General features: G+C 35.3%; 1 protein-coding gene across 4 annotated transcripts in view; it reads left to right on the top strand.

Moving 5' to 3' along the window:
- The window catches only part of ADGRA1 (adhesion G protein-coupled receptor A1), a 284,883-nt gene that overhangs the window by 203,780 nt on the left and 53,733 nt on the right, over positions 1-27,370 (top strand). For 3 of the 4 annotated variants that reach the window (XM_074875014.1, XM_074875013.1, XM_074875015.1), the window contains one exon: positions 26,370-26,577. In XM_074875014.1, coding sequence (XP_074731115.1) covers positions 26,370-26,577 — 208 coding nt within the window. Of the gene's footprint in view, positions 1-26,316; positions 26,578-27,370 lie in introns of those variants that run through there. The other variant, XM_074875016.1, reaches the window with a different exon arrangement.

Here is a 27,370-nt window from a genome sequence, read left to right as displayed (position 1 = left end):
TGTGACCTGGATTCCCAAAGTGAAAGTTTACATTAAACCTTTCCTGTACCATCTTGCATCTTCTATTGGTGTTGCCTTGTAAATGTCCAAGACTGTAACAGTTCCATCACTTACTGCACCTGTCCATAGTACCAATGAGGAAGGATGTATCACAAGGTCTGCAAATGCCTGTTAACAAGATTCATATATTGGATTAAGACTTTTGCTGTCAGTATGACAGACAGATGGCTTCAGGCTGTTTACTCACATTGTATACCAGCTCCCTGCAATTGTCTTGTTCGTTTTATGTCATGATTGACTGAAGCATTGTCAGGACCAGAAATTAGGGTTTTACTGGGTGCATTCCAGTACTTCTCTGATAAGCAACTGGTTTGTGCAACTAACCTTTCTATCCTCAGATTTCTTTACTATTGCTATTTATACTTAAAAGTATCATATGGTTCTGTTTGGACTTCTGTGAAGGAGTATCACACTCAAGATACTTCCTGAACTCACCATAAGCAAGACTACATACAGCATGTTCTTGGTTTTTTATAAATGCTAGGTGATTGCAAGGTCTGCTTAGTTTATTAGGAATTACTCAGTATCACATCTCCTAATTGTCCCAGGTGTTTCAATGCTCACCAGTTTAGTATCATGCTGACAGCACTAAGTTTGAAGACATTGGAGTCTGATTGTCTTTGTTGTCCTCTCAGTTTTCTCTGATTTTTACCATATGGTACAGAGTTTCAATTAGAAATCAGATCCTCCATCTTAAGATGGGCATAGGCAGAGGATAACTGGTCAAGCACATAGCAGACTACCTAGTAGCCTGCCTAATTAAAATTAGATGTAGATGCTATAACTCTTAGACAGTTGAGGAGTACTTTAATTATGAATGCTTCATGAAAATGACAAAGTTCAAATAGTTAACATACATAGAAACTGTACCAAAAATAAAAGACATTATGTAAATAACAGCAAAAGTAATAGAAACAAAAATGTTTGATGGCATTCAGTTTTCATTTTGTAATTCCTAAGAAAGCAACTCATGTGAAAAGAAGATCACATACAGACCTAATTAAGCCACATAGATGACTCTTTCTGACCCAGATGTACCCTAAAAAGTGCCAGTTGGCAACACAACTTACTGTTTATTTCATACAGCCTATTGAATATATTCAAAATCGTAGTATAAATATAGGTCTAAATCTGCATCTGCAAAGCTTTGAATCCAATGTATGCTCACTAATTTGGCATGATGTAAATGTGATGGGCACACTGATGCAAAGTCAAGCTGCAGCTCACAAAGAACTCCTGTGGGCCTTAAATAGAATTTGGTTTAAGAGTTTTGAATTTTTAAGTACCAGAAAACCATGTGGGTGTGGATTGCCCATCAATTTGGATTTTCTCATAGACAAGGTATACAACTGCAGCTCAGAGTTTCATTTTTGTCCAAAATTTTCCAGCTAAAATGTGAGCAACTGAACTTCTCCAAATACCCTTTCTAAATATGTTTCAGTATAAGAATCCTTGGATACCAAGTACTGATCAGATGTGTAACAGAAAATATCTCTTTGTGAAGGTTTCTACTATTAACTTTGTGTCAGTATTCTGATTTTCTCTTAAGAAATGACATATTTATTTCATGGGCCTAATTACCAGGTTTGATGGAAGATGTTGATCATGATTTTTCACCCTGCCATTGTTTTCCTGATCTTGAATGTTGTGTGTTTCATAACATTTTTTAAAATTCCTTATAAATTCCTAGAAAGGGAGCACTGTAAACTGATAATTTGAGAAGAAAATTTTCAGTTGTACAAGCAGGATGAGTTTCCCCAAGGCATAGTCTACTTATTTGTAGCTGCTGTAAAAATCTCTGGTTCTTCATGTGCATATCAAATCTAAAACCCATATGTAGGCTGTAATAAATAGTGCAAAAGATTGAAACAGTGTTGAGGTGGAGATAGCTCAAGTTTACCTTTCATCACACCCTCAATAAATACAGAGGCATTCAAACATCTTCAGAAAAAATACTTCTATTTTACATACTAAGGAATGATTTCCCAATAACTTCATACCAAATTATCATTGGACACAATAAAGACGTGTTTCTTAGTGATAGCTAAACTTTGAAACATGAACTATCTGGTTTTGAACCCAAGAAAGATAACTATGCAACAATATTCTTAAACCTTGAGAAACAGAAGAATGGATGAAATACTAGTCTCACTGAAGACAAAGTAAAATTCACTTTTCACACAAAGTAAAATACACTTTAGTGTACCCAGGATTTCTTCTTCTATGCTTCTTTTAGTAAAATCTATTATTTTATAAATTTGTTAGACCTTAAATGCACCACACAAATACAAGACAAGTAAGAGAAATAGTTGTAATGTTCTGTATGCATTATCCCTAAACAGCAAACCTGTAAAAATGTTTGATGAGTTAAAAAGGAAGAGAGTAATGTAGTTAGCATTTAAAGAAAAATTTAGTCATGTTAAATCTTGGATTTGAGATTGGAGATAATTGTGCACACTATAATCACCATCTTTGCTGGCAACTATAAAAACAGTATGCGGTATATCAGTTATAGAACCTATCACTGAGTGCAGCAGACAGATGGAAGAGATACAGGGGACAAGACCAAAATTAATTCAGCAAAAGAATTGAATTGAATATGCTTTGTCTATTCCTAGCTCTCATTTTCTCTATGAACTTCGCCTAGTCCAGGTTCTGTCTTCCAGGTGTCCTTTTTCCAGTTCTGTTGTTTTAACTCATCCCAATCTTCAGATATGTTAGCTATTGTTTATAAAAATAAGGACCAGTTAATGTGTTCTTGTACAGCGCGTTGAATCTGTACCAATGATTAAACCTTTTTCTGGACTAAGCCATTACCAGTTGTGAAGTACTTTAAAGTATAAGTTTGTATATTTAAATTAAACCCCAACTTTTTTTAGCAGCACAGATCAAGCAACTACTGACACTGCTGTCTTAAATGGGCTTTTTGTAGTTTCAACTTATTGAACACTACTGTACAAGTCTGATGATGCACAAGGAGAAGCAGAAGCCAGCTTGCTCTGTCTTTTGCTGTGTTATATCTGGGCTGATGAAAATACAAAATCAGAAATAATGCCTTGGCACGAAACTAAGAAATTGCATCCTGAATAAACATGATTAAGAGTCAAGTTGTTGATTAAAACAGTGCCATTTTAGCATAGTCCTTTTTTTTTTTTTTTTTTTTGAGTGGAATTTCATTTCAAATACTCATAATGTAAAGCTGAAATTAGCTAGTCAGTTATTAAGACTGTACTAAATCTGTTAAATTAATTAATCTGTCAAAAATTATGCTATCACAGTTTACTTCTAATTCTTGAAACAGATAGTACAGTGAAAGGAACTTTGGGGACTTAGGTACTGTAGGGCCAAAGAACAATTAAAAGTTTAATCAACTCTGTGGTGGTTATGGCTGGTAAAATCTCCCAGGCAATTTGTGTGGACCATTTTATAGTTCCATTTTGGTTATGTAGTCACTAGTTTCAAATCATTATATTACTGGACTGCCTTGTAACATTTGGATAGTTCATTTCTGAGCTATCCATTACCGATGAAGTAGACCATAGTGTTTCCATAGAGATGATCCCTCTCTTTTATCTCTTGTCATATAATCCTTTGTTCAACCCATTAAATACTCTCTGATATCTACCCCATGATTTTGAGCTTCAGTACTGTGTATTCCTATGAGAATGGTGATCCTTTGATCCATGTTTTCAGAACATCAGAATATTGTGAGAAAATATGCAAGTATAGGAGCAGTTTTCCCTTTTAACTGTTTCATTGTTAAAGAGCTAGTAAACTGTATGGTTTGTTGTCTGAGTCATAGGTTTTAAGAAAGGTCTTTAAAATTGTGGGTTTGAACTTTCCACTCAAATTCAGAGTGTCTGTGGGGTTTTTTTGTTGTTTGGGGGTTTTCTTTAATGAATTTCTGTTGTTTAGCTTGTGGGAGCTAAAGGATGGGGGGCTTCAGAGCTTATGAAAGGGGCTGAACCTCTGTAATACCGGACATACATTGGTGTGATTTGCAATGAATTGATGTAATGACAGTAAAGAGGCTAGCAGATGTGTCTATCTTACATTAGAAGGTATCTACATGAAAATTACAACCTTTTTAGATCTGTGGAAAAACAATTTCAAAGGCAAGTTTATTTCATATAATTTTGAACCCCATTGCAGTACTGAGAGGAAGCCTATACTCCTGATTTGTTTCAACTGCTCTTGATGTGACTCTGACACCTGGTTACTATGAGGCAAACACAAACATCTGTACAAAACTGTGACTTTCTGGATGTCTTCCTTACCTTGCAGTGTATGTGAGGTTATTTACTGCTGAATGGAGGTGAGAAAATTGATTGGTCATTTACCATGTGAGCAAAAGGATGCACTCTGGAGGTTCTTCTGGATTGAATAATATATATAATAATATATATAAAATATATATAAAAATATATAATATAATATATACAATATAGTATATATTGTATATGATATATAATATATAATAATAGAATATAGAATAAAACTGTTCTCAAGCCTCTCATAATCCATGTAGCCATCCTCTCAATCACTGTTTTGCCAAAGTAAAGAAATTTGGTTTTCAACGATAAAAATTCTTTCTTACACAAACTTTGGCCTACACTTGGTGCTTCTGCCTCTTTCAGTACCAGTGGAAGTTGCTCATTGATTAAGCTGGAAAGACCCTCAATGTTTAGGATGCACGATCCTACTTGTTGCTGAAAATTACAGCAAGTGAAAATACAGTCTGGATTTGAAATCATGCAATATTTTTACAAGCTCCCGTATGTTCTCTGAGAAGCAGGAAAGAGACTGCAGCAAATCCTTAACTGCTGTAAATTAGCATAGCAGTATAGATTTGAGTGGCTGATGATCTGCTGCATCTTTTCTTGAACTGTTAATACTATATAGGTGCCATTTATCAGTATTTCATGGGTGAAGAGTGCATGTTTTCTCTTTCTTTAAAACAATAGGCAGATATTAACTTGCACGCATTCTGTTTGCTTTGTTAGATGATTTTGTTTCCACAAGGCGTATACAGGCAAGTGATAATTAAAGTTCACAGTGTGAAATTGCTAACTCTCCCTCACACCCAACTGAAAGGATGCGTGCTATACAGCAAACTGCAAAATAGTTTTTTGTGAATCAGACTCTGCCAGAGTTACATCTAGCTGAAGCTTTTGCTTGGTGCAAATCCAGCTATATTATTTGACTAAAGCTTACGGTACATTTTCAGCAGGGTATCAAGTTACTGCAAAATGTATATTGCATATGCCTTATATATACAAGATCTTTCTCTGTTGCTTTTTTTTAATTAAGCATGTATGAAAAAGTACTTTTTCAGCTATTCTTTGTTTTACAATTTTAAAAATTACTCTTTCCAGGTTTTCTATTGTTTAACTTTCAGTTTTGTACTTAATATACTATTTTATACAAATGTTTACCTATATGCATTTTAAAAAGATAGAGTAGGGCTTTACATGTAACATTTTTTTAAAATTTCAGGTGAAGAAGTCTATTGTTAAATAATTGTGTTAGCTTCATAACTAATTGTTTTAGTCGCTGAATTATTTCCAAAGAGCAATACTGTCTGAAAAGAAAGCATAGAGTTTATTGCAGTTGTCAAAATTATTGTAATAAGCACCATGGAATTATTAGTATAAACTGTACCTATATACTTATCAAGTATGATTATAGAAATCAATCTAAGTAGAAATATAATCATATTATTCATATATACACTTAAGAATGTGAAAAGATGAATCTTTTTCAAGAAATATAATTAAATAACACAGAACAATATAGTAATTACATTAATGAGAAGCACATTATTTGTAAATTCTGTAGGCCTGAACACCATGATGCAGTCTTAAAAGTCTAAAATTGTAGTTTGTTGCCCTGTAGATAGATGTTTGATTTGCAGAGGGTCACTGCAGAAGTGCAATGGTGGGTGCTTGCCCCATTTGCTAATCAGACCATGGATTTCATAAAATATATTTTTCAAGGGAGGTGATTCTCCCCCTTTACTCCACTCTTGTGAGACCTCACCTGGAGTACTGCATCCAGCTCTGAGGCCCCCAGTATAAGGCTGTTGGAGCGAGTCCAGAGGAGGGTCATGAAGATGATCAGGGGGCTGAAGCACCTCTCCTGTGATGACAGTCTGAGAGAAGTGAGGTTGTTCAGCCTGGAGAAGAGAAGGCTCCAGGGAGACCTTATAGCAGCCTTCCAGTACTTAAAGGGGGTCTACAGGCAAGATGGGGAGGGACTCTTTATCAGGGAGTGTAGGGATAGTCCAAGGGTTAATGGCTTTAAACTGCAAGAGGGTAGATTTAAGTTAGATGTAAGAAAGAAGTTCTTCACTGTGAGGATGGTGAGACACTGGACCAGGTTGCCCAAAGAAGTTGTTGATGCCACCTCCCTAGAAGTGTTCAATGCCAGGTTGGACGGGGCTTTGAGCAACCTGATCTAATGGAAGGTGTCCCTGGCCATGGCAGGAGGTTTGGAACTAGATGATCTTTAACGTCCCTTCCAACTCAAACCATTCTGTGATTCTATGAAGTGCCAATTGAAATTGTATCAATTCCTTTATGTATATCTGAAAAATGGTTAACTGATCAGAATAAAACAAACGTTTTTGTTTTACTCAGTTTATTGATTCAATCCACTAACTAGCCAGACATCGTAACTTCTTTCAAAATGTATCATTCCCTTGCTTCAGATGAAAATGTATTTCAGGATTAGATTAAAATGTGACCAAATAAATACATACTTTAAAACATTAAAAAGGTTAGTGTTTTTAAGGACTATGGGCCTGACAGTAGAATTGAGACACTTTGTCTACCTTCAGCAGTTAATCAGCTATGAAAATAGCAATATATTTTTGTTAGAATATTTATATTTGGGGAGGAAATGCCAGCCTCAGTAGATAAAAGAGGGTTATTGAAATCTCTGGTTGCTGAAACTGCCATAAGAATAGTAGTGGGAATAAAGACAGAAACTCAAGTCTTCTAAGTCTGTTCAGGTTTTGGGTTAGTAAACGGTGCTGGAGTGTGTTTCAGCCTCAGAAACAAATCTAGAACTTTCCTACAAGGTGAAAAACTGCTGTCATGTCAAACATTAGCTTTCCTCTCCTTATCATTCCAATAAAACTAATGTTATTTCCTTCTTACTGAACTATGTATTCTGGGGAAATGGGAGACTTTTTTTCTTGCTTTTTGCAGATCTAAATCAGGAGTAACAGGGTGAAGCCGCTTTTGGGATTTTGCTCCAGCTTTTAACCTGGCCTCTTCAAATACTATCCTGTGTATTTCTTGAGGTCAGACCATAGTGTTACTTCTGGAGAGTGTTGAGCTTGCTTTCCCTTCCGCTATCTGAGTTCTTCCACCTAAAGCTAAATGTAGCAGTTACAACACATTTGCTTAACTTCAGGGCCCCACAAAAATGGGCTGAATTTGTTCTGACATGAGAGCTTAAACAAGAGCTTGGTAAGGCAGTTTTCTTTAACAAGCTTGTATTGTATTAGTCACCCGAATATGTAAGGTACAAGATTTTGTGTCAGAATGCCATTATTCTAATAAAATCATTCTCACAGGCAGATCAAATCAGCTATCCCTATACCATTTGGGGAGCCACAGGTTACTTGTTTCCCATTTCTCCACATTTCTTTCTCCTACTGTCTTTTTCAATAGGTTTTAATTGCCCGATTGAGATCTATTTCAGGAGATTTACTAGTAGAGATTAATGTCTAGAGATTAAGCTTTCCATCTCAGTTCAGGTTTGTTGACTCCCTTTGATTTGGAAAAGCCAGTTCAGTTAGTTGTCCTTGAATGAGACAACAGGTGAGGTTACCTGTTACAAGCCAAGGTTTTGAGGCTTAGGAGAAGACAGGTCAATTACTCCTAAGAGGAAGAGAACCAGGAGAGATCAGAGTCACAGAAGGGAAGAAGAAATCTGTAAAAAGTGAGAATTGTTTCATCCCACTTTAGTAAGTAGTGGAATGCAATAGCTTCAAAGCTGTGGAGCAAAATGGATGGTACTGAGAATCCATCATCAACATTCTATGTATTTAAGAGTGTTCCAGATTAGCTCTACTCTGGTTTCATGTAACTCATCAGTTACCTTTTGTGACTGACATCCGAATGGAATCCACATTGTGCACTGTGAGAGTGCTTTGTGAAAGCATGGCAATAGAGATCCCATCAGGAAATTTGTATGAAAATTAGCATTCGGATATGAATGTGATACGACAAAAATAATCTTTTAATATCAGACCAGTGTTCCAAATCTAACCTGAAATGTTAATATGGACACACCCATAAGTCTGCTGTACTCAAGAAGTATGGATCTGGCAAGCTTACTCAAAAATTTTGTTGAGTCCTATTTTAGAGGAATGCGGTGGTGAAGCTGTATTTTTTTTTCCCTATTTTTTTAAATAGCTATCTCGAAGACCTTTTCCCTGACTTTAGAATAAGTAATCATCATCTTTTTTCTTATCGGCACTGTCAATACTTTTTTGAAATGTGACAAGAAAACATCCATTAATTGTTAGCAGTGCTACTTTAACCCCAGTAAGGCGTCTTTGACAGAAGGGTATAGACTCAGCCTCAGGGCAAAATGATTCACATCAGCCTATATTGTCATGTTGATTTACTTTTAATTTGTATTTTATTTTATGATATTACATTGCAGCTCAATCTAGGAGTTAATGGATTGTTACAGATCTGTTAAATTCCAGTAACAATCATATTTGTTTCCCCATTGTCATTTACCTTTGACTGTGCAGCCTTTTTGCTGGCAAAAAAATTGTTCCTGTCTGAGTTTGTGGATTTGGAGCCCCAGGTTATATTTTATTCCTTCTCTTGCTTTCTACCTCTTTTCTGCCTTGAATTCTTCTGTTTTAACATTTAAATATTGTGCACTCCCATTGTTGAGGATCGAAGTGCTATATTGAAATCCATTTCCTTTTCTTTCTTGCATGTTGTGTTCCTGTCAGTTCAGTTTAGTGTAACCTTAAAGAAGGGTTTGATTTCAGTTTGTGCTTGATTTCACATTGCCTGTCACTGATAAGAAATGTGTCCACAGTGATCCAGGACTGAATGCATTTGTGTGCTACTTCCTTCATCAATCTTTTAGATATCATTCTGTGATTATACTTATTTTTCTGTCTTTGTCCTCTGACCAGCATTCCCACATAAATGAAATTATTTAAAACTGAAAGGATTATATTCAAACTAAAACTTTTTATTATTATGTATTTTCCTCAGGGTTAGGATTCAGTATCTCTCAATCACAGATTAAAACTACGAAGAATAACATCAAATTTCTTCTAGCCTCTGAATGTTTTAATTTTAAATGCATTACACTTATTTGTCTACTTTTCTTCTCTGATTTGTTTTTAAGTTCTGTGGTGCAACAAGTGCTATACCCTATACCAAATGGGAAATTTGCAGTAGTGTTTAGTTGTGGCACTTGCTTCCAGAAAAATGAGTGAGTGTAGGATGTATTGTTAATATGCACATAGTTTAGTATGTAACATTAGCAGGTTTTTTAGTAAATATAGACTCTATTTAAGTTTTCTGTCTTTGAATTTTTTTAGTTTCTTACATAAAAAATAGTGTTATTAATTTATTATCTTTAGTTTGACCATGCATTACATTTTTAATAGCTTAACCATCTTTTTTCAGCATTTACTTTCCCCTCTCTCCCCACACTCAGTAAACAAATGCACAATTGATATGTGGTTTTTATGTTGTTATGGAGGTTCTTGTTTTCCCTTTCCTTATAACAGTACATCAGACTGTTCTTCAAGAAGACCTGGCCATCATTGCCATTATGTGTTTATGCAGTGACAATCATAGAATCATAGAATCGTTTATGTTGGAAAAGACCCTTAAGATCATCCAGTCCAACCATTAACCTAGCACTGCCAAGTCCACCACTAAACCATGTCCCTAAGCACCACATCTACATGTCTTTTAAATACCTCCAGGGATGGTGACTCCACCACTTCCCTGGGCAGCCTGTTCCAATGTTTGACAGCCCTTTTGGTGAAGAAATTTTTCCTAATATCCAATCTAAACCTCCCCTGGCACAATTTGAGGCCATTTCCTCTTGTCCCATCACTTGTTAGTTGGGAGAAGAGACACCCACCTCACTACAACCTCCTTTCAGGTAGTTGTAGAGAGTGATAAGGTCTCCCCTGAGCCTGCTTTTCTGCAGACTAAACAACCCCAATCAAAACTGACCATTCTCTACTAAAAGAATGCTTGGTGATCAAAAGGATCTGAAAACTGCCAGGTGGCTCCTTCATACTGGTGACCAGACATGCAATTTTATGATGTTTCACCAGACATTGGAAATATGGTATAAAATTTATATACTCCTATTCCTTCTCTTCTTTATAGTTCAGCTGGTTCAAAAGCAGCTGGGACTTCTCTTTGCATGTAAATTGATTATTAAAAACAAAAACAAAACAAAAAAGAGACGCTACAAGTTCACTAGAAAAGGAACTTATTTTAGAATTCCTGGGCCCAGAAATTATATTCCAAGCTTCAGATTATTTTACCAATGGAAAATTGCTGGATGGCCCTTTTGGATGAATGTGGATTAGACTTCTTTTTCTATTAAGAATCTGTATAGTGAGCATACATTGATAATGTTAGTGATACTACCCAAGGTAATCAACAGCATGTAAATTTTAGAAAAAGATTAAATAAATATTCTAATACATTTTCCCCACAAACTCTTCTATGAATGTTACTCCTTCTCTTCTCTATATGCTTCTTACATGTTCATTGGGTCAAGAATTTCAGTGGTCCTCAACTGTATATTGACCAGAATATTATCATTCGCCTTTAATTTCTAAGAAAAGTCACTGCAGCTCTCTGAAGATCTCCCAAGTCATACTTGGAATTAATGTATTGAGCTAAGTAATATTATGAAACTGAAAATATTTATTTGTTCTTAAACCAGATTTTTACCTTAGGGTAATACTGAATTTGTTGACTTAAATCATTGTTAGAAATGGTCTGCACAAATTCAAACTGATGCTGTATGTGGGAGACAGCTGGTTGTCATGGTAACTGTAGTGCAGTTTTTAATTCCACTTGGTGAGTAATGCTAACACAATGATGCTGAATAGACCATGGCTTAGCAAGTACAAGTATCTTGCATTCTCTGTGTCAAGGCTACAAAGCAAGAAAGTGCTGTTGTTCAGACATGCAGACTGCATAATCTTTGGCTTATTGCTTCTGAATAGATACATTTGAAAAAATAAATCTAAAAAGCTAGAGAATATCAAAACTATACAGAGAATGTTTTTGGTGTGTCCCTCAAAGAGCCCCAACAAGGTGATAAAATTAAGAGACAGACTGTAAGGTATTTATAACTACTGAATACAGTTTTGTTTTCTTATTAATGTATTTGTTGCTGCGTTTTTAATGTAGATCTATTGAAGAAATGTGGTAATATAAAATTTAGAATGGCAGAAGAGCACAAAGTGGCCAATCAATTTTTATTTTTGTGTTTATGTCTGGAAGAAAATAAGACATTAACTGAAGTTACTTCATGAGACATTTACTTAATGCAGATTTCAAGAGAAAACCTTTGCTTTTCAGGTAACGTGTCCTGCATGAAAGAAACAAAATACAGTAAGTCTAGGTGTAGTTGGGGAAGTAGGGTGAAAAATCCATTCATTAGTTTGCTAAATTAGTCTTTTCTAGTTTTATCTAGGCCCTCATACTTGCTATAAAAATGCTTCTTCCTTATGTGAGACAATAGTCAGAGAAAAATGGGAATACAGTTTTTAGCAGAGTCTGTGCCCTTGGCAGCAGTGTTTTCATATCCTTGTACATATATAGAGCTTCCAGGACTCTGAAGCCTGATGATAAAAAAAATGTAAGTCTTTCTCATTGCTGAGATAGACAATTTGGGACTCTGCCAGTTTTTCTCAAATACACTGTCTTTCAGCTAATAATGTTAGTTATTAATTTTGTACATGATGTTAGTCCTTCAGTTGGCATGAGAGACTCAATTTTTTTCTGTATTGATTTTCTTTCCTTTTCCCTCCTTGAGCACGTTTCTTTCAGATCCTCGCTCCTAAATAATTAATTCATACACTCAGGTACTCATATCAGCATCTGATAGTAGCAGTAGTAAGAGTCCAGAAATGCATGTGCAGGATTCAGCAAAGTACTCCCATCCTATTTAATGCACAAAGTAAAACTGGGGAGTCCAGAAGAAAAAGATAGTGAAATGGTGAACATATTAAGTTTTTGTGTTAGAAGATGAACATTGCTACTGCCTAAAATAAAGACATATAAGTTTAATGGGAGACTGGAAGTGATTCAGCAAGAATGATAACACACTTGAAAAAAAAAAAATCAGTCAAATTTGGCAGTGGAAGCCCTTGAGAAAGTCTGAATTGTACACTGTTGGTGTGTCTAACTGATAAAATTAAGCCATTTAGAATAAAGGCCTTTGGTACAAATTTGTGAACACATTAAATATACTGATGCCAGAAAAATTGACCTTTACTGAAAAAGATTAGAAAATCAGTAGAGCAAGAGGGGAAGACCAAAAATATTCAAACTGTTGGAAATGCTTGCTTATAACAATGTAAAATAATTCATTTTCTACTGATTAAATTGCAAATTTGCTGCTTATATAACTAATTTACAAGATTTAAAAGTGAACCCTTTGTGGCATATAGACCACTATTTTTAATTAACATGTTGCTGTTGCTTTTTCAGTAGACAGGCCCTGCAGCACTAATACTTGAAAACTTGTATTAATTCAGAAGCCATAAGCAAAACAAAAAGGCTACGCTTTCTTATCCACTCCTGTCATACATTGCAAACTGAAAGTAGTTTTGCATTTGGAAGAATTAAGATTATTGTTATTCCATTTTGATCTAAGAAATGGGGAGGGAAGACTGATATAAGTTCTTACTTCACAATCTTCATTTATTACTATATGAGTTTCATCCCATCTAACTTTAGCTAGGTTAGCACCTATCTGAGTATTTAAAGGATTCTATTATGTTAGAAATCTATTATATTATATTAGGAATCTTCATTCTCAACAGTCATTGAATGGGAATGAGGGGATGCTCCTCCTGGTGTTATTTCAGACCTCAGTTGGATTCATGCACTGTATAAGAAGTCTCAAGTGACCTTTGGCATCTCAACTCAAAGGTGCTTGATTGAGTGTGGCCAATACAGTGCATACTGCCCCAGAAATATAAAATCATCCTCACCCAATATAAGCTATGAGTTTTCATGTACTGATGACTGATGATAAGAACTGATAAAGTATGTCAGTATCTTAAAATCTTAATAAGGAGAACATCATCACTGTTTCATAGCAGCTGATACAAAACTCAATTTGACTAAAGGATTAAGATTTGAATTCAGTCAGTTTTTAGAAATGAAATGCCTAACATTGACTATATCAAATGACTATTTTTATAGTAACAAAAAAAAATTTGCACACATGCCTAGGTGGTTTCATAGCATCTGTGAAATGTTAAGAAATAAGAATTAGGTTTCTTCCAACCTTCTTCAACTAACGGGACTGTATAAAGTGATCACTAGATTTGCGAAGACATGGTCTGATGGAATGTTCACTCAGACCTCACTTCCATTGTGGTTGTTATTGAATTTTACTGTGGATAATGCTAGCAAATATTTTTGATGTTCACATAACTCTGTGACAAATCCCTTAGAAAAACTTAGTAGAACAAATCAAGATAGATTGTCCCTAAGCGCTTGTTAGAACAGATGGGTTCTGGGCTAAGGAGTCTGTCCAGATAAACTAGTAATCTGTGATGAAGACAGTAAGAGTACATGTGATTCAGCTGGAGGTAAAAGTGTTCCATTTGGCTCTGAATGCCTTCTGGCTGAACCAAAGAACCGACACAACAGATTTTCACATGAACTATACATACAATGTACTTATGTACGCATCCCGCAGTGTTTTGTTTTCAAAGCTTCCTTATGACTCTAGTTTAGATTGTTGGTGAAAACATATCTGCAAATACATTACTTGCAAGAAGAACAATTTATATTGTTTCTTTTAAAAAGGAATGGGGAAATATACTATTCCTCAGAAAAAATCCATTTTCTATATATAATCCCAAAATAGAATGGTTTGGAAAGAGGTTACTGCTCTTAAAAAACTGATAGCATTCTTTCCAGATGGACTCCTTTTCTGTCTGGTTGTCAAGAAAGTAAGACAGAAACAAAGGCTCGCGTCACCACTGTGGCACAAATTTGGACCTACTAGTGCTGATAATTATCTTGTGTAAATGTAACCTTGGATAAATCCCTTTAATATCTATGGTCTCTTAATTCACACACAAACATACGTACCAAATCTATGTTTGGTTTTGCTCTAACCAGGTGTTCAGCATGGCATTTGGCCAGAACTGAATTTTAAAGCTGAAATTCTGACTTTACCATTTCATTGTCATACTGAGCGCAATATCTTGCCTTTTGTGTCCACACTGGGTGCATCACAATCCTGAAGATGTGTGTGAGACTTACAGAGCAGGGTAGGTGATTTTGCATAGGAGCTTAGGGGAGCAGCAGCTACTAACAACTACAGGCACTAGCAGTAGTGGAGTGTCTGTATTATCCTTCATACTCAACATCTCAATTATAAGAATTCTCTTAAAATGTCACTTGCCATCATTGATATGCATCCACTTTACCACCATGCAACTCAAGGGTCCGGAGACCTTGGGTACTGTGAAGACACTTCTGTGACTCAGAACCTCTCTCTTGCTGGTGTAACTATACTCACTTTACTCACTTTTTTTTACATTTATTCTTACAACGCATGCTTTCTGACTGTACTGTAGAAGCTAATAAATCAACTGAGTGACTGAAATTCAGGAAGCAGATTATTGTTTTGGCAAGTTGGAGACTAAATATAACAGTTTTTCAAAATGGAAAACTGCGTTTGGGAACAGAAGGAGGGAAAAACTCATATTTGCTCCTCTTGAGGAGTTATATTTTCTTGACTATTGTGAGGATAGTGAAGTTGTATCTTGTCATAGAGTGAAGGAAAGTGTGACTGTGCATACGTGAACTAAAGAAAAGGCAATCTTACCACTTTTCTTTTTCAAATACTTAACTGTCTCTATATAGCAAAGCAAAAGAATGTAGTGATCTCATATCTGCTTCTAGAAGTGTGTGCCTTGCCCAAGTTATGGCTTGCAAGAATAATGCTGGGTCTGAATTGTTTAAATGGCTACAGGCAATAGGGACTATTCCTGAGGATAATACCAAAATGATTCAAAATCTGCAGAATATAGAGTCGTTTCATGGTGCAGAACTTCTAAATTCACTTCCTAAAAGACCCAAATTGCTAAAATTAGTTTCAGCAGTTTCAGCTTTCCTCCATTATCAGACAGGGGCAATGTTTCAGTAGTCATCAAACAGCAATGTCAGCATTTCATTGCAGTCATCTTTATGAAAAGGCAGCACCAGAAAAACATTTCTGTACATTATATGCAATGTAGAAGCTCACTTTGCCTCAGGAAAATTATATCAAAATAGTTTATTAAAAATTTCTGAATTAATCTTTTTCACTACATTCCCGCTTCTGTGAACTTTATATTTATCTAGTTTAACTAAGTGTGAATACCACATCAGTGAAATTAGAAATCTTATCATCTAGTATGATTAAATAGTTGGAATATTCAGTCTTTTTGAATTACTGTATTACCTAATGGTTGCATCACTGTGTACTCATATTCAATAAATGGATATAGACAAATTGTCTAAGACTTTAGAAAAATCATAAAATCCGTAACGTATGTACTGCACTCTATTAAAATACATATGAATTTTGTTTAGAGTGGTTTTTCTTACATGTATAAGCCACCTGGTATCCCTTCTCCTTTTAATCAAACTGTGTTTCTCCAACTTTAGAAAAATCTTTGTTATCACTTTATGTCTGAGTAGTGGGAAATATTCTCTTTGTTCCCATTCCTAACAGTTTCTTCTATATGATAATTACTAAGCTATGGACCATGCAGAAAGTAAGACTTATGAGCCCTACATTAACACAATTCACCTACTTCAAAAAATAAATTAAAAGTGATCATGGCAAAAGAACTCATGTATGCCGGTATAGGAAGCTAGAATTCACATGATTCCTTCTTCTAAACTGGTAATATATGTGTATAATTGAATTCAGTGGTCAATGAGCTGTAAAAGGTATTTGGTTATTTAGGTATTCTGTATAATTATGACGCCCTTCCTAAGATCCATGGTGATAGCTTTGTAATTATGTACCTGAATGTTCCACCTAGACATTAAAATTCTAACAATTTAGCATATGCCCATACCATCCTCTGGCTGCATCTGCAACAATTAAAACCACAGTCTTATCAATGTGATAATAAAATCGAATATGCTTATCATCTTTCCAGAAAGATCTCAGATATTTAATGCCTGAAAGTGAACTGAGCTTCTAAATAAAACGAAAAAATACTCCCTCATCCCATGCTGCTCAAAGGAAAATGTGGTATTTCTAGGAGCTAATGCATCCCTGAAGGGCCCAGTGAACCAAACTCCTAATAGGGTGAGTCTTCCTGTAGAGCACACTGCCAGAAGCCATCCTTTTTAAAAATGAAGCTGCAGTGAGTCTCTGTAGGTCCAGAGGAAAACAACAGAAAGTTACAGTGTGAATTTTGGGGTGTGTCCAAAATTCCTTAAGACTTCAAGGATCTTTCCCCCCCAAAAACCTTTAAATTCCAGGTAAAAACTTATAAGCCATCCTTAAGACCGCTTACATTCCCGGGAAGAACAATTTTATGCATTCTCTGGCATAATTTTCTGCACTATGGCAAGTCTATTGAGGACTCTGCTTGACTTACAATAAGGAACCCTGAATTGAAGCAGTCATGTAGCGCTGTTTGAAAAATCTAAAAATATCCTTAAAATAAAAACTTAATCTAGGTTAAATATAAAAAGTAATAATTAACATTATAACAAAATTGTGTTGTGTTTCTTATATAAAGTTCAATTGATATAATGTTGTTCATTCATTATTGATTTCTGTTGTGCTTTACGGTGTTTATTCTGTTGGCAGTATTTGGGCAAAAGATACATTACCATAAAAACTGAAAACTTGGGTAAAACTTTGAAATTTTAAAATCAGATTGCTGATGTGGAATTTTTGAATACAGAAAAAGTATACTAACAAATTATCTGCTGTAAATCATTTACAAATGTGGTTCTTGATCCTTGTTCTTACATTGTATCTATTGGAGCAATAATGTTTGAGATTGTCTGCAGATTCAATGTGTTTTCTGAGGCTTTTGCAGAATCACCTGTTTCAGTTGATACTTGAGTTGCTCCAAAGGCTTTCTTTGAAGTCACCACAGTATCAGAGTTAAGTATTATGGCCCTACCTATAGGTGCAGTCTGAGTGTATGAGAGACTGCTAGCCAATTGAGCAGTGTAAAGAAAGGATTTTGTCTTTTATACAGAACCACAAGGTTACCCAAGTGGTGTAGAGGTAACCTTGGTTACAGAACCAAGGTTACCTACTACTGATGCTACCACAAATGAAGGGTATCTTCATTTATATTCTATTTCAGGTAGAGTAAATCTGTTTAAGAATGGTAGTGTAGTGATTAGGGTGATTCCATATTTTTGTGATTATATATTAGGAATCTTCATCTGAGTGTCAATAGTTATCTGTGACAGATATTGCTGTCTTGACCATCATCCATGATAGGAGACTAAGCTCTTGTAACTTAAGTGCTACAGATCTCTTCAATTTTGAGGTAAAATAGTAGGAAGATAAGTAATAGAAATAAGCCTCTGTCTTCATTTTTTACTGTTCCATGCAAGTTCTGTGTTTAATTGTTCTATTTTTAGATATTTATTTTAAGTTTTCTAAAATAGATGTCTACATTAAATAAATGGCTCAGTTTTCAAGTTTGCTGATTGCTTGACTGTCTGCAGCTCTTACATGGGTGCAGAATTTTTTCTTGTTTCTCAAAAAGATGATAATATCATTTCCCTGCTCAGTGTTCTTTTATTGCAGATGTGAGTCACTTGAATCTACCACGACTGTATAGTTTTCTAAATTCTTTTTCTTCTTAGTGAGATTTTTACAAAGTCTATTAACTGTATACTGGGGATGTAAGTAGAAGTAGGAACTTCAGGAATTCCTTTATTCTGGGAATTCATGAGTTCTCAAAAGGAATTTTAGACACTTCTTGTAAAACAGAGAAGTAAACCAAAACTTTTCTAACTGCATTGTGTAATTCTATCATAAAGTTTTCAAATACTCTCTCAAGAGTAGATAATTTTTTTGTGTGTCCATAGTCTTTGAAAACTATACAGTCCCCTCTGTTAAAAAGGCTAGGAAACATTTTCATACTTTTAAGTCTGCATTTTTGCTCTTGACTAATGTCCTGTTTGTCCTTGTGCTCATGCTGGCTGTTTGTTTGCATGACTCTTCTTCCTCCCTAGATGCTATTGTTCTGGTATTTTTAAAGACAGCAGGCACAACCTGTTCTTTCATTTTGCTGGGCTAACAAAGCTAAACTCTTTTACTCTGCACTCATGAAACAAATTATTCATTCTAATGGTGACCCTATTAACCATCCCCTACACCCATTCTATTCTGGACTGATTTTTTTTGAGACCAGTTGATCAAAAGCCTGTAGTATGTTTCTGATTAGGCCTTTAAAATCAGTGTATTTCCATGGAAATGCATCATCTTGTATGTTCTGGACCGTATTTGTCTTTTTTTTTTTTAATTGTTAAAGCATAGTGGCTCTGAGTCATCCTGTGATCAGCCAGCGCTTTCAGGTCCTTTTCCTTGTCTGTTGCTTTCCAAAGTGGTCTATTTCACCACCTTATAATAGAAATTCTCATTATAAATCTCTAAAACATATGATTTTGAATATTTTCTTAGGTGACATTCCTCTTTGTTTCAAGGTCATCAAATAAAAATGGGAAGTCTCTAAAATTATTTTTATAGAAACTTCGGATATATTCACTCCAGCCTGTGTTCCCCTTTCAAAGTAAATAATTGCATTATCAGTTTTAGCTTCTTCCTTATTCACCTGACACTATTTCTTACTAATTCTCAATGTCTCAACTCAGCTAACAGTTTTCTATGTAGCATCCAATATTTTATTGAAGACCAAAGGAATTAGTTGAATTTATTGCCTTATCTAGAAAAACAGTTATCAAGGAGGACTATCATGTGGGTCTGGCATTATTTACTTTGGTAAACCTAACCTGTCTCCCTTTGTGTTATCTTTTTCTTTGATTTTTTTTTTTTTCTCTTTTTCCCTCACGATATCAAATTAACAGGTCAGTTGCTGCTTGTAGAATTCCACACATTTTCCTTTTCTTAGAAAAAAGTATTACATTTTCTGACTGTATTTTCATGGATGCATTAATAATGAAGTCCTAAATGCTGACCTGTGGTTTGGAGGAATAATGCATGAATACATAAGCACTTCAATGCATCACATGGGAACATGGAAACAATGACATAGTGGTCCATATAGAAGTGCCTAAAGGACACCACATTTTTGTGGAATTTACCAGTCAACTCTTTCAATAAAAGTGGCCTGTCTTTGGACACAGAAGCAAACTAAAACAGCAGCAGCAGCTGTGAGTGCTGTTGTGAACTGTGCAATAAAGTTGTTCATTCGTGCATAAGTCTATACCATTATTTACATGCCAAACTTGGTTCACTCATTCATCCTAACTGTAGGTCATTTTACAGAGCAGTCATCAGTGCTTTATGACCAACTTGGTAGATTCCTAAGAAAAAAAAAATCATAGTTGTAATTTGATTTCTTGTGTCAGTTCTTTCAAAGATCTGTATGACAGTATTCAGCTCTTACTGAATTTTGCTTTGTCATTTGTGGTAATTTTTATGTTCTTGTTCTCATTATTGACCCTAACATTGTCTCCATGTAAACAACACTTTCACTGAGGTTAAATAAAAAATGTATTGCTTGATCTTTCTGTATGACAGCTCTACTTCTTTCCTTGTCCTATTTTTTAATATAGGTCTGCAGAACTTAACTGCTGTATGTAAAATGTTTTTGGCAATTATCACTGTATCCATCCATTTCTTGAAACTTAAAATACTATTTTGTTTTACTGATCAGTGGGTTTTTTTCCTTTTCATAGGCTTTCTGATTATATTCATTGTCCTTTTTGATCTGTTTATCCATTCTTGATCTTGTAAGTCTCATTAACATTTATCAATTAATTCCTTGAGTTTGCCATGTTTTCAGATTCAAAATACAAAATCCTAATATGGAGACTACATTTAGTTTTTATTTATATTAGAAAAGGGTTACTGATGATCAGGTTTTACAAGATTATTTTATGTTACCAGCTTTTCTAAAATTTCCATGCTATTTGCTTGGATGCATTTCTATGGCATGACTCTAGAAAACCTTTATTATTAATTAGTGAGAACTTTAAACACACATTAAGATGGTTTTGTACCTTTTCATACAATTTATGTATATTTCTTGTTGATGCCACATTTTCACTATGCATTAAACCAGCATTTATGCCTGGGTAGAACAAAGATATCTTGAACTCTGTACTTAGGTTTCCAGATATTGAGATGGATGTGGACTGCAGCACTGCTACATAATGACTTTATCATCACATAATAATCCTAACATGCTTAGCAATTTCATCTCAGTAGCCAGGTGATTTTGTGTTGCATTTTTGGAGGTACCTCTTCATTTCTCTCTGGGAATCTATATAAATTTTGCTTTTCACTTGCTAGTCATCCCTGAGCCTTTCTAGACTTATGTTTAAACAGCAGTCTAAAAAGAGTAGTTAAACTGCAACAAATCAGGTTATGTAGGTAAGTTAAAGCAGCTGGCGAGCTCCTACTTCCCTTGCTTGGTATCCTCCCATTTAAAAAAAAGATTATCCTATCTCTTTCAGGGCCTCTCAAATTGTTTGTCACTGAGTATGTCTCATATAGCCATATTTCTTCAAACTGGCATTGTTTCTATTCTTTTACAGAAACTTTATTTGTCATTTTCCCAGATAGTCTAAATTTTTGGGGTTGTTACTATTTTTCATACCAGAAGAAGAGATCAGTACTCATGTACAGTCTACCTAAAGCCTCACAATGCTGGGCCAAGTGCCTGTCCTTATCTCACATATCATGTGCTGAGATAATTCCAAAGGAGTGTGATTTAAATATCTACCAGGAGAGATAGCTGAAAAAACAATTTTGCACTTTTTTGGTATGTTAACTGCCAAACCTTTAACATAAACTCCAAACTGAAATCTTCAGTTGCTTCTAAAAAGCTGCTGTCTTGTTTGAGGGACTAAATAAAATCTATTGTATATGTATAAATAATGTATTTGCTTATTTTTATTATGATGACCGCACTGTTAACTCAGTCAGTACATATTTAGTAATATAGGCTATTACCTGTAGAGCTTAGTTTCTACTTTTTGTTTACTGCTACTGCAACTTTATATAGCTTGTGCCTATTTTGGCAGCACGCTTGTATCTTGAATAATATAATATATGGTGTCTTGCACCTGAATCTATAAAACACCTCATCAGGTTCTTTAAACCTGGCAGCAGTGGAACTGCTTTTCCAGTTCTCTGCCAGGTGTTCAGGTTATTTCATTTATTCCTTTTCTTTTGTCCAGTTTTCTTCTGACCTGTTGTTAAGGTGCTGGTTTTTAAGTTAAGGAAATTGCCAACTGGAAAAATATAACTTATGACTCTTCATAGGACTCAAAATTGGATGCTTTCCTATGAAATATATTTTATCTCAAACAGAAATACTGTGCTTGAACTCAAAATCAATCTAAAATCAAAGCATATGCAAGGAAGAGCTATAGAAAATAATTTGATTTACATCATTCCACAGTGGTTACCAAGTATCTTCCTTGATAATGATTGTCTGACAATAGGTATATCTCTCAATATTATGCTAAATTTTAGACAAGTAGAACGAGATTATGGGGAAGCAATGTTGAAAATGGGAGCGGGTCTCTTAAAATAATCATGAAAGTAGAAGGGCCAACATATCACAAAGGCACCTAGGGCAAGAGACTGTCTTTCCTAAACACTTAAAAACTCCTTGTAAATGCTAGCATTGATTATAAGGAATTGACTGCTGACCAGAATAAAATTTCCTGGGGAAAAACCTCACTTTAAATCTTTCATTTTTCTCTTAAAGCATTTTTAATAAGGGTCACACATGCATGAGCTGCAAAAATCAAGAGTCCATAGGTCTCGGTATCCTGAGGACCACTTCCTCTTTAGAATGAGATTTTCCCTTCAAATATAAAACTTTTGGGATCCAGTTGGATATATTTCTGCTGTTTCCATTCCTCAGATATTTTGAAAAATTCCACACACCAAAAAAATAGCTCTGAAATGGAAACAAAAAATGAAACTTTAAAAGTACTTACAAAACTGTACTTACCAAATCATGATTCAGTGTTTAAAACAACCTTTCATTTGGCTTTTTGAAAAGTTTTCCAGGTTCCAAGAAGTCTTGGGAGCCAGGAGTCCTAGGAGCCCTCCTGGAAAATCCTCAGAGCTGGTTTAGAGCTGATAAGCCCTCTTTCCCTGGCTGCAGGTCATACAGCAGATTTTCAAATATCTGGGTAGATGACATGGAAGATAACTGGGAGGTTTTGAAATTTGCATAATTTCTGTCATATTTATGTGCAAATGGATAGATGTCTGTGGATAGATTTCATTTTAAAATACTGGCATTTTTCAGCAGAAAAATATTAGAAAATTCTACAGTATGTTCAGTATTTCCTTTTTCTAATCAATGCCAGTACAATCCAGTTAATAGGACTAAAAGTGAAATGGAGTCGTGAATGGATTATTGACATTCTGTTTTGAAAATGCTCACAGAATGTCTAAATCCTGACTAGAAAATTGCTGACACAGACTCTAAGCTTTTCCAGGGAAAATATGAGATGCTGGCGCTGACCTGTGTCATTGCAAAGCTGCAGCCCCTGTGCAGGACGCTTGATGGTAGTTCTGTCTCTAGTGCTTTTTCTCCCCTCTTAGAGGTGGAGCAGCTTCCTGAGGTGCTGCCACTAGCACGATCAGAAATGTCAGTTCTTATGTGATGTGGTGACATGGTGTCCAAATAAAATTTTAAAAAATGAGATGATTTATGTGGATTTTGAAACATCTGAAGCGCAGTCATTCACTCAAAGTTTGATGTTACTGTCATTGGTTATAGTAATAATCTGTTCCCATATTGTGTTTCATCTCTGGACTCTGGAGCACCATACAGAGCAAAGGAAATACCATCATTTTTATTTCATCAAGTGAGAGGGAAACTGAGGCAAGAGTGGGGAATGGACTTACTCTTCACCACATATAAGATCAGCATAGTCCAAGACTGAGCCTCCAGTCAGGCTCCATCCATCCTCTACCACAATAACAGGGATTGCCTGAGTGCTCAGATCATCCCTCTCCTGTGAATAATGACTAATGCTAATGAAAAGAAGTTTCTCACATATCTTAGATTTTAAAATTGTTCACAAATATTTATTCATATTTTTGAACAGCATTGTCAATGTGTGGGCACTCTGTGTTCATTTTTCATTAATATCCTAGCACAAGAGCTTGTTGGCAGGCATGTTGCTGTAGCAGACAGTTTGATGTTCCATTTTGAGGAATTTCTACATAAAGTAAATATTTGATGTGCAGTGAGTAGTTTGACTTTATGCATACATTTGTCCAGTCAAGGAACAGCCCTGCCCCTTTGCCCTTCGCTCCACCAGACTGCCTGCTCTCCAAATAAATTGTTTGAAATAACAGGTATACATAGTGCAGTATTCACAATTAAATTGTATCCCAGAAAGTGACTGTAGATATTATTTAGTGAAGATTATTAAATAGTTAATGTTATGGGTATTCATATTCTTGGTACATTTTGAGGAGACAAATAGGGAAGAACACGGAAGTCTAATAAGGAAATAATTTTCTGTAAATGTGTCTTTTTGTCATGTAAGTAATTTGATGTTGCTGCATGTGTGAGATTTGCTCAGTCAGCCTGAGTGCAACCAGTCCACACTAAATCCTTTTGTAGGCTGTGTACAGCTTTTCTTCACTGCATTTGACTTTGCCCCCTATGCTACATAGTGAAGGGTCTCTGTGTGAGCAGAGACAGGTTGATAGTGAGGAGGAGAGGGGTGGACATAACCTTGGTCTTTCCCCAGCTGTGCAACCTGTCATCAGACCTGCACACCAGCTCTCTATGCTTCAGATGTGTGCAGCCTGTTCTCTGCACCTCCTGTCTCACAGTCGAGCTGTCTACACTATTACTTTTTCCCATTGGTATCAATAAGTCCCAATGGAGAATAAATTAGAGAACCACAATGAATTAGACAATTTCCCCTCTTAGCAAAAGTGATATAAACCTGTTGTTTTCTGTGACTTGTGTGGGACTGCTTTTGTCAAGTCATAGCACATTGTTGCTTATCCCAGTGCCTTTAGCTGTTGGTTTCATTATCATAAGCTTATTCTGATGCTTCTAGCTTTCTCATTTTGTGTATAATAAGTAATTAGTGTAATTTAATATGTGATTGTTGTTGCTCTTTCTAGCACAGAATAATAATAAAAATCCAATATAAATATAAAGGTAATCACACTGTAACTTCTCTTACACTTCTGTACATCTCCAGATAAGTCCTCAACAGTGATCTTGGTTTTGACAAATGACACTTCTAAAAATTTCCATATATACTTATTGATTAAATATTTTATGGCCAAAGTGGTATCATCAGAGGTTCAGCATATACAGATACTTTGCGATATCATAGAGTAAAATATGTCTTTTTCAGAAGCGTGAGATAAAGCCAATTATGACAGCTTTAGTGAATTATGCAGTGGAAACAATCTAAGGACGAATACTTGATGTTTAGCTCAGTTGATTCCAGTTAAAGCCTTCACAGTAATTTTAAAATCTAACATAGAAATATCCTGTTGCTATTTGCTCTCTTTTTCCTGAGTATTTTTAATAAGTGACATCACCTAGACTGAATACTTATTTTTAAAAGGAAATTTTTGTGGTTTTGTTGTTAAAATCACAAAACCTTAACAAAATATACATGGTAATAAAAGAGAAAATTGTACAGAAGCCTTTATTTAAGCATCCCAATGACATCACAGACTACTCATGCTTTTCTCCCATATTTATCATGATGTCACTAGATGCTTCCCATATTCCTTTTAGTTCACTGATCTCTGTTGTACCTTTTATCACTCACATGGACATTATTAGTGTCATGTTTGTTTACATGATTGTGAAGATTATTGTTTTACTTCTCAAAGAGGTAGCTTACACGTGCTATGAGTAAACTGTGTGATAATCTATGTAAATTATGTGCACAGAAGCTACACTTTGCCCTTGGGGGAAATGCAAATTAGAACATTTTGTAGTTTGTTTGTTTTTAAATACATACACTTTTCACTTCAAGGCTTAGGACAGACTCCCTGTTTATTTTCTCATTGCTCATCATTTGTTTTTTTCTTGTAAATATCTCAGTCTTTAATGATTAGTTTGCTACTTTGGCAGGAAAAAAATGCTTGATGAGTGAAGTCCTCAACGTAATGTTTGGTGTATTTTATAGCTCTGCTGTAAGGGAATTATCTGCTTGTAAACGGGTGTATAACACCCTCACAACTCAAAGCTATTATAGTGATCTGACAGTCTTCATTCATTTTCTCCTAGTGCCGTCTTGTTTTCTTCTTTTACATTAGTGCTTGTAATATTTTTTATTCCTGCATTACTAAAACAGTTAACTGATTTTCCTTATATGAAGCAAGAAAAACATATTCATAAAATGTGTTGTTTACTGCACTTGCAGTTCTCTGCTGATGTAATTTTTTGTATTAATAAAATGATTTTTATACTCTTTAAGTACCCTTTTGGAGAAATGTTTTAATGTAAGTTGTCTGATTCTGTTTTAAGTGAAGGAGAAAACCTGGTAGAGGTTGTCTCTTTAAATCAGATCTGCAGTGTTGATGGACCCTCTAGCAGGCACGGTAAGAACCATTCTCACCTCTGCAGCAGGGAGCTTGACCATATAGACTCTCACATTCAATCAAAACGTTTTCCCTTTTAATATGCACTGTACCAATCCTATTCCCATGGTTACAGCTCGTGCTTCTTTGGTTGCTTCCAGTCTGTTGGAAAAGGAAGACAGCATACATATCTTGTACAGGAGTTTAAAACATCATGAAAGCAACCCTGTTGTGATTTGCATTTTAAATGTTTCTTTTTTTTTCTCATTGTACAGAATGCTGTAGCGGTAGCTTCAGTTCATTTGCCACAGTCTGTCTTCTCTCAGTCTTCAGCCTGGCAATCTGTTGATAACTCCACTTGCAAGCTACAGTTTATTGTCTTTCGGAATGGAAAACTCTTTCCTAGCACAGGAAACTCATCAAATCTTGCAGATGATGGGAAACGTAGGACGGTTGCCACACCAGCTGTTTTTGCTAAAATAGGTGAGGAGTTGTTATTCATTATTTCCTTTAATCTAAAAGCTACAATGTACTTGATTATGTAGAGAATAGAGGAGTAGAGCATACAGTGTGCTGAGAGGCTGGATATAGTCTCTTTCTTTAGTACAAATGTTTGCAATTGTTCCTATCTGCATTATTTTATTGAAATTATCCTGCAAGTAATGAAATGCACTTGCTGTATGACTAGAATGCAAATTTTGGACTACTGATTGTTGACAGTGTTGTTACAGATGCTTTTTCTTAAAGCATGGTGCTATACGAAAGAATCTTGTTTTACTCTTTACAATGAAAATTGCAATGTTAATGTCTCAGACACTGATAAAAATAAAGCTTTTGGAGTGGGAGTAGTGCCCTGTTGCATGTATCGATAGCGGTATACTTTCTGATGTGATGGACGTAAAACAGGTGTTGTTGAAGGCTTTTGTCTAAATGTGATATATTGTATGTGCTAGTGAGTCATTATTTTGATTAATTATTCACCCAGGCAATTTTACTAATTTTATTTGATACTGAATAGTGCTCTCATTTCTATTAACATTTTTAAAATGTTTAAGTGTGACTTTCAAAGTGCAGAATTGTTTCAGCTATTAATCATACCATGAAACTGAGCCGTTTCTGCAGTTACATGGGCAACAGTGTAACACTGGCTGTAACCGAAGATTCTGAGACAAAAAAAAATCTGCTTTGTAAAGGATGATTAGATCTTTTGGACACATTATGGGACTGAGATGTTCAGATTTATTTATACTATTGCAAACTTCTCCGAATGTGAGCA

Source organism: Strix uralensis, chromosome 7 (assembly GCF_047716275.1).
Source record: "Strix uralensis isolate ZFMK-TIS-50842 chromosome 7, bStrUra1, whole genome shotgun sequence".
In the NCBI taxonomy this organism is placed as follows: Eukaryota; Metazoa; Chordata; class Aves; order Strigiformes; family Strigidae; genus Strix; species Strix uralensis.
The sequence above is the reverse complement of the archived record's forward strand: the minus strand, read 5'-3'. Positions and strand labels throughout refer to the sequence as shown.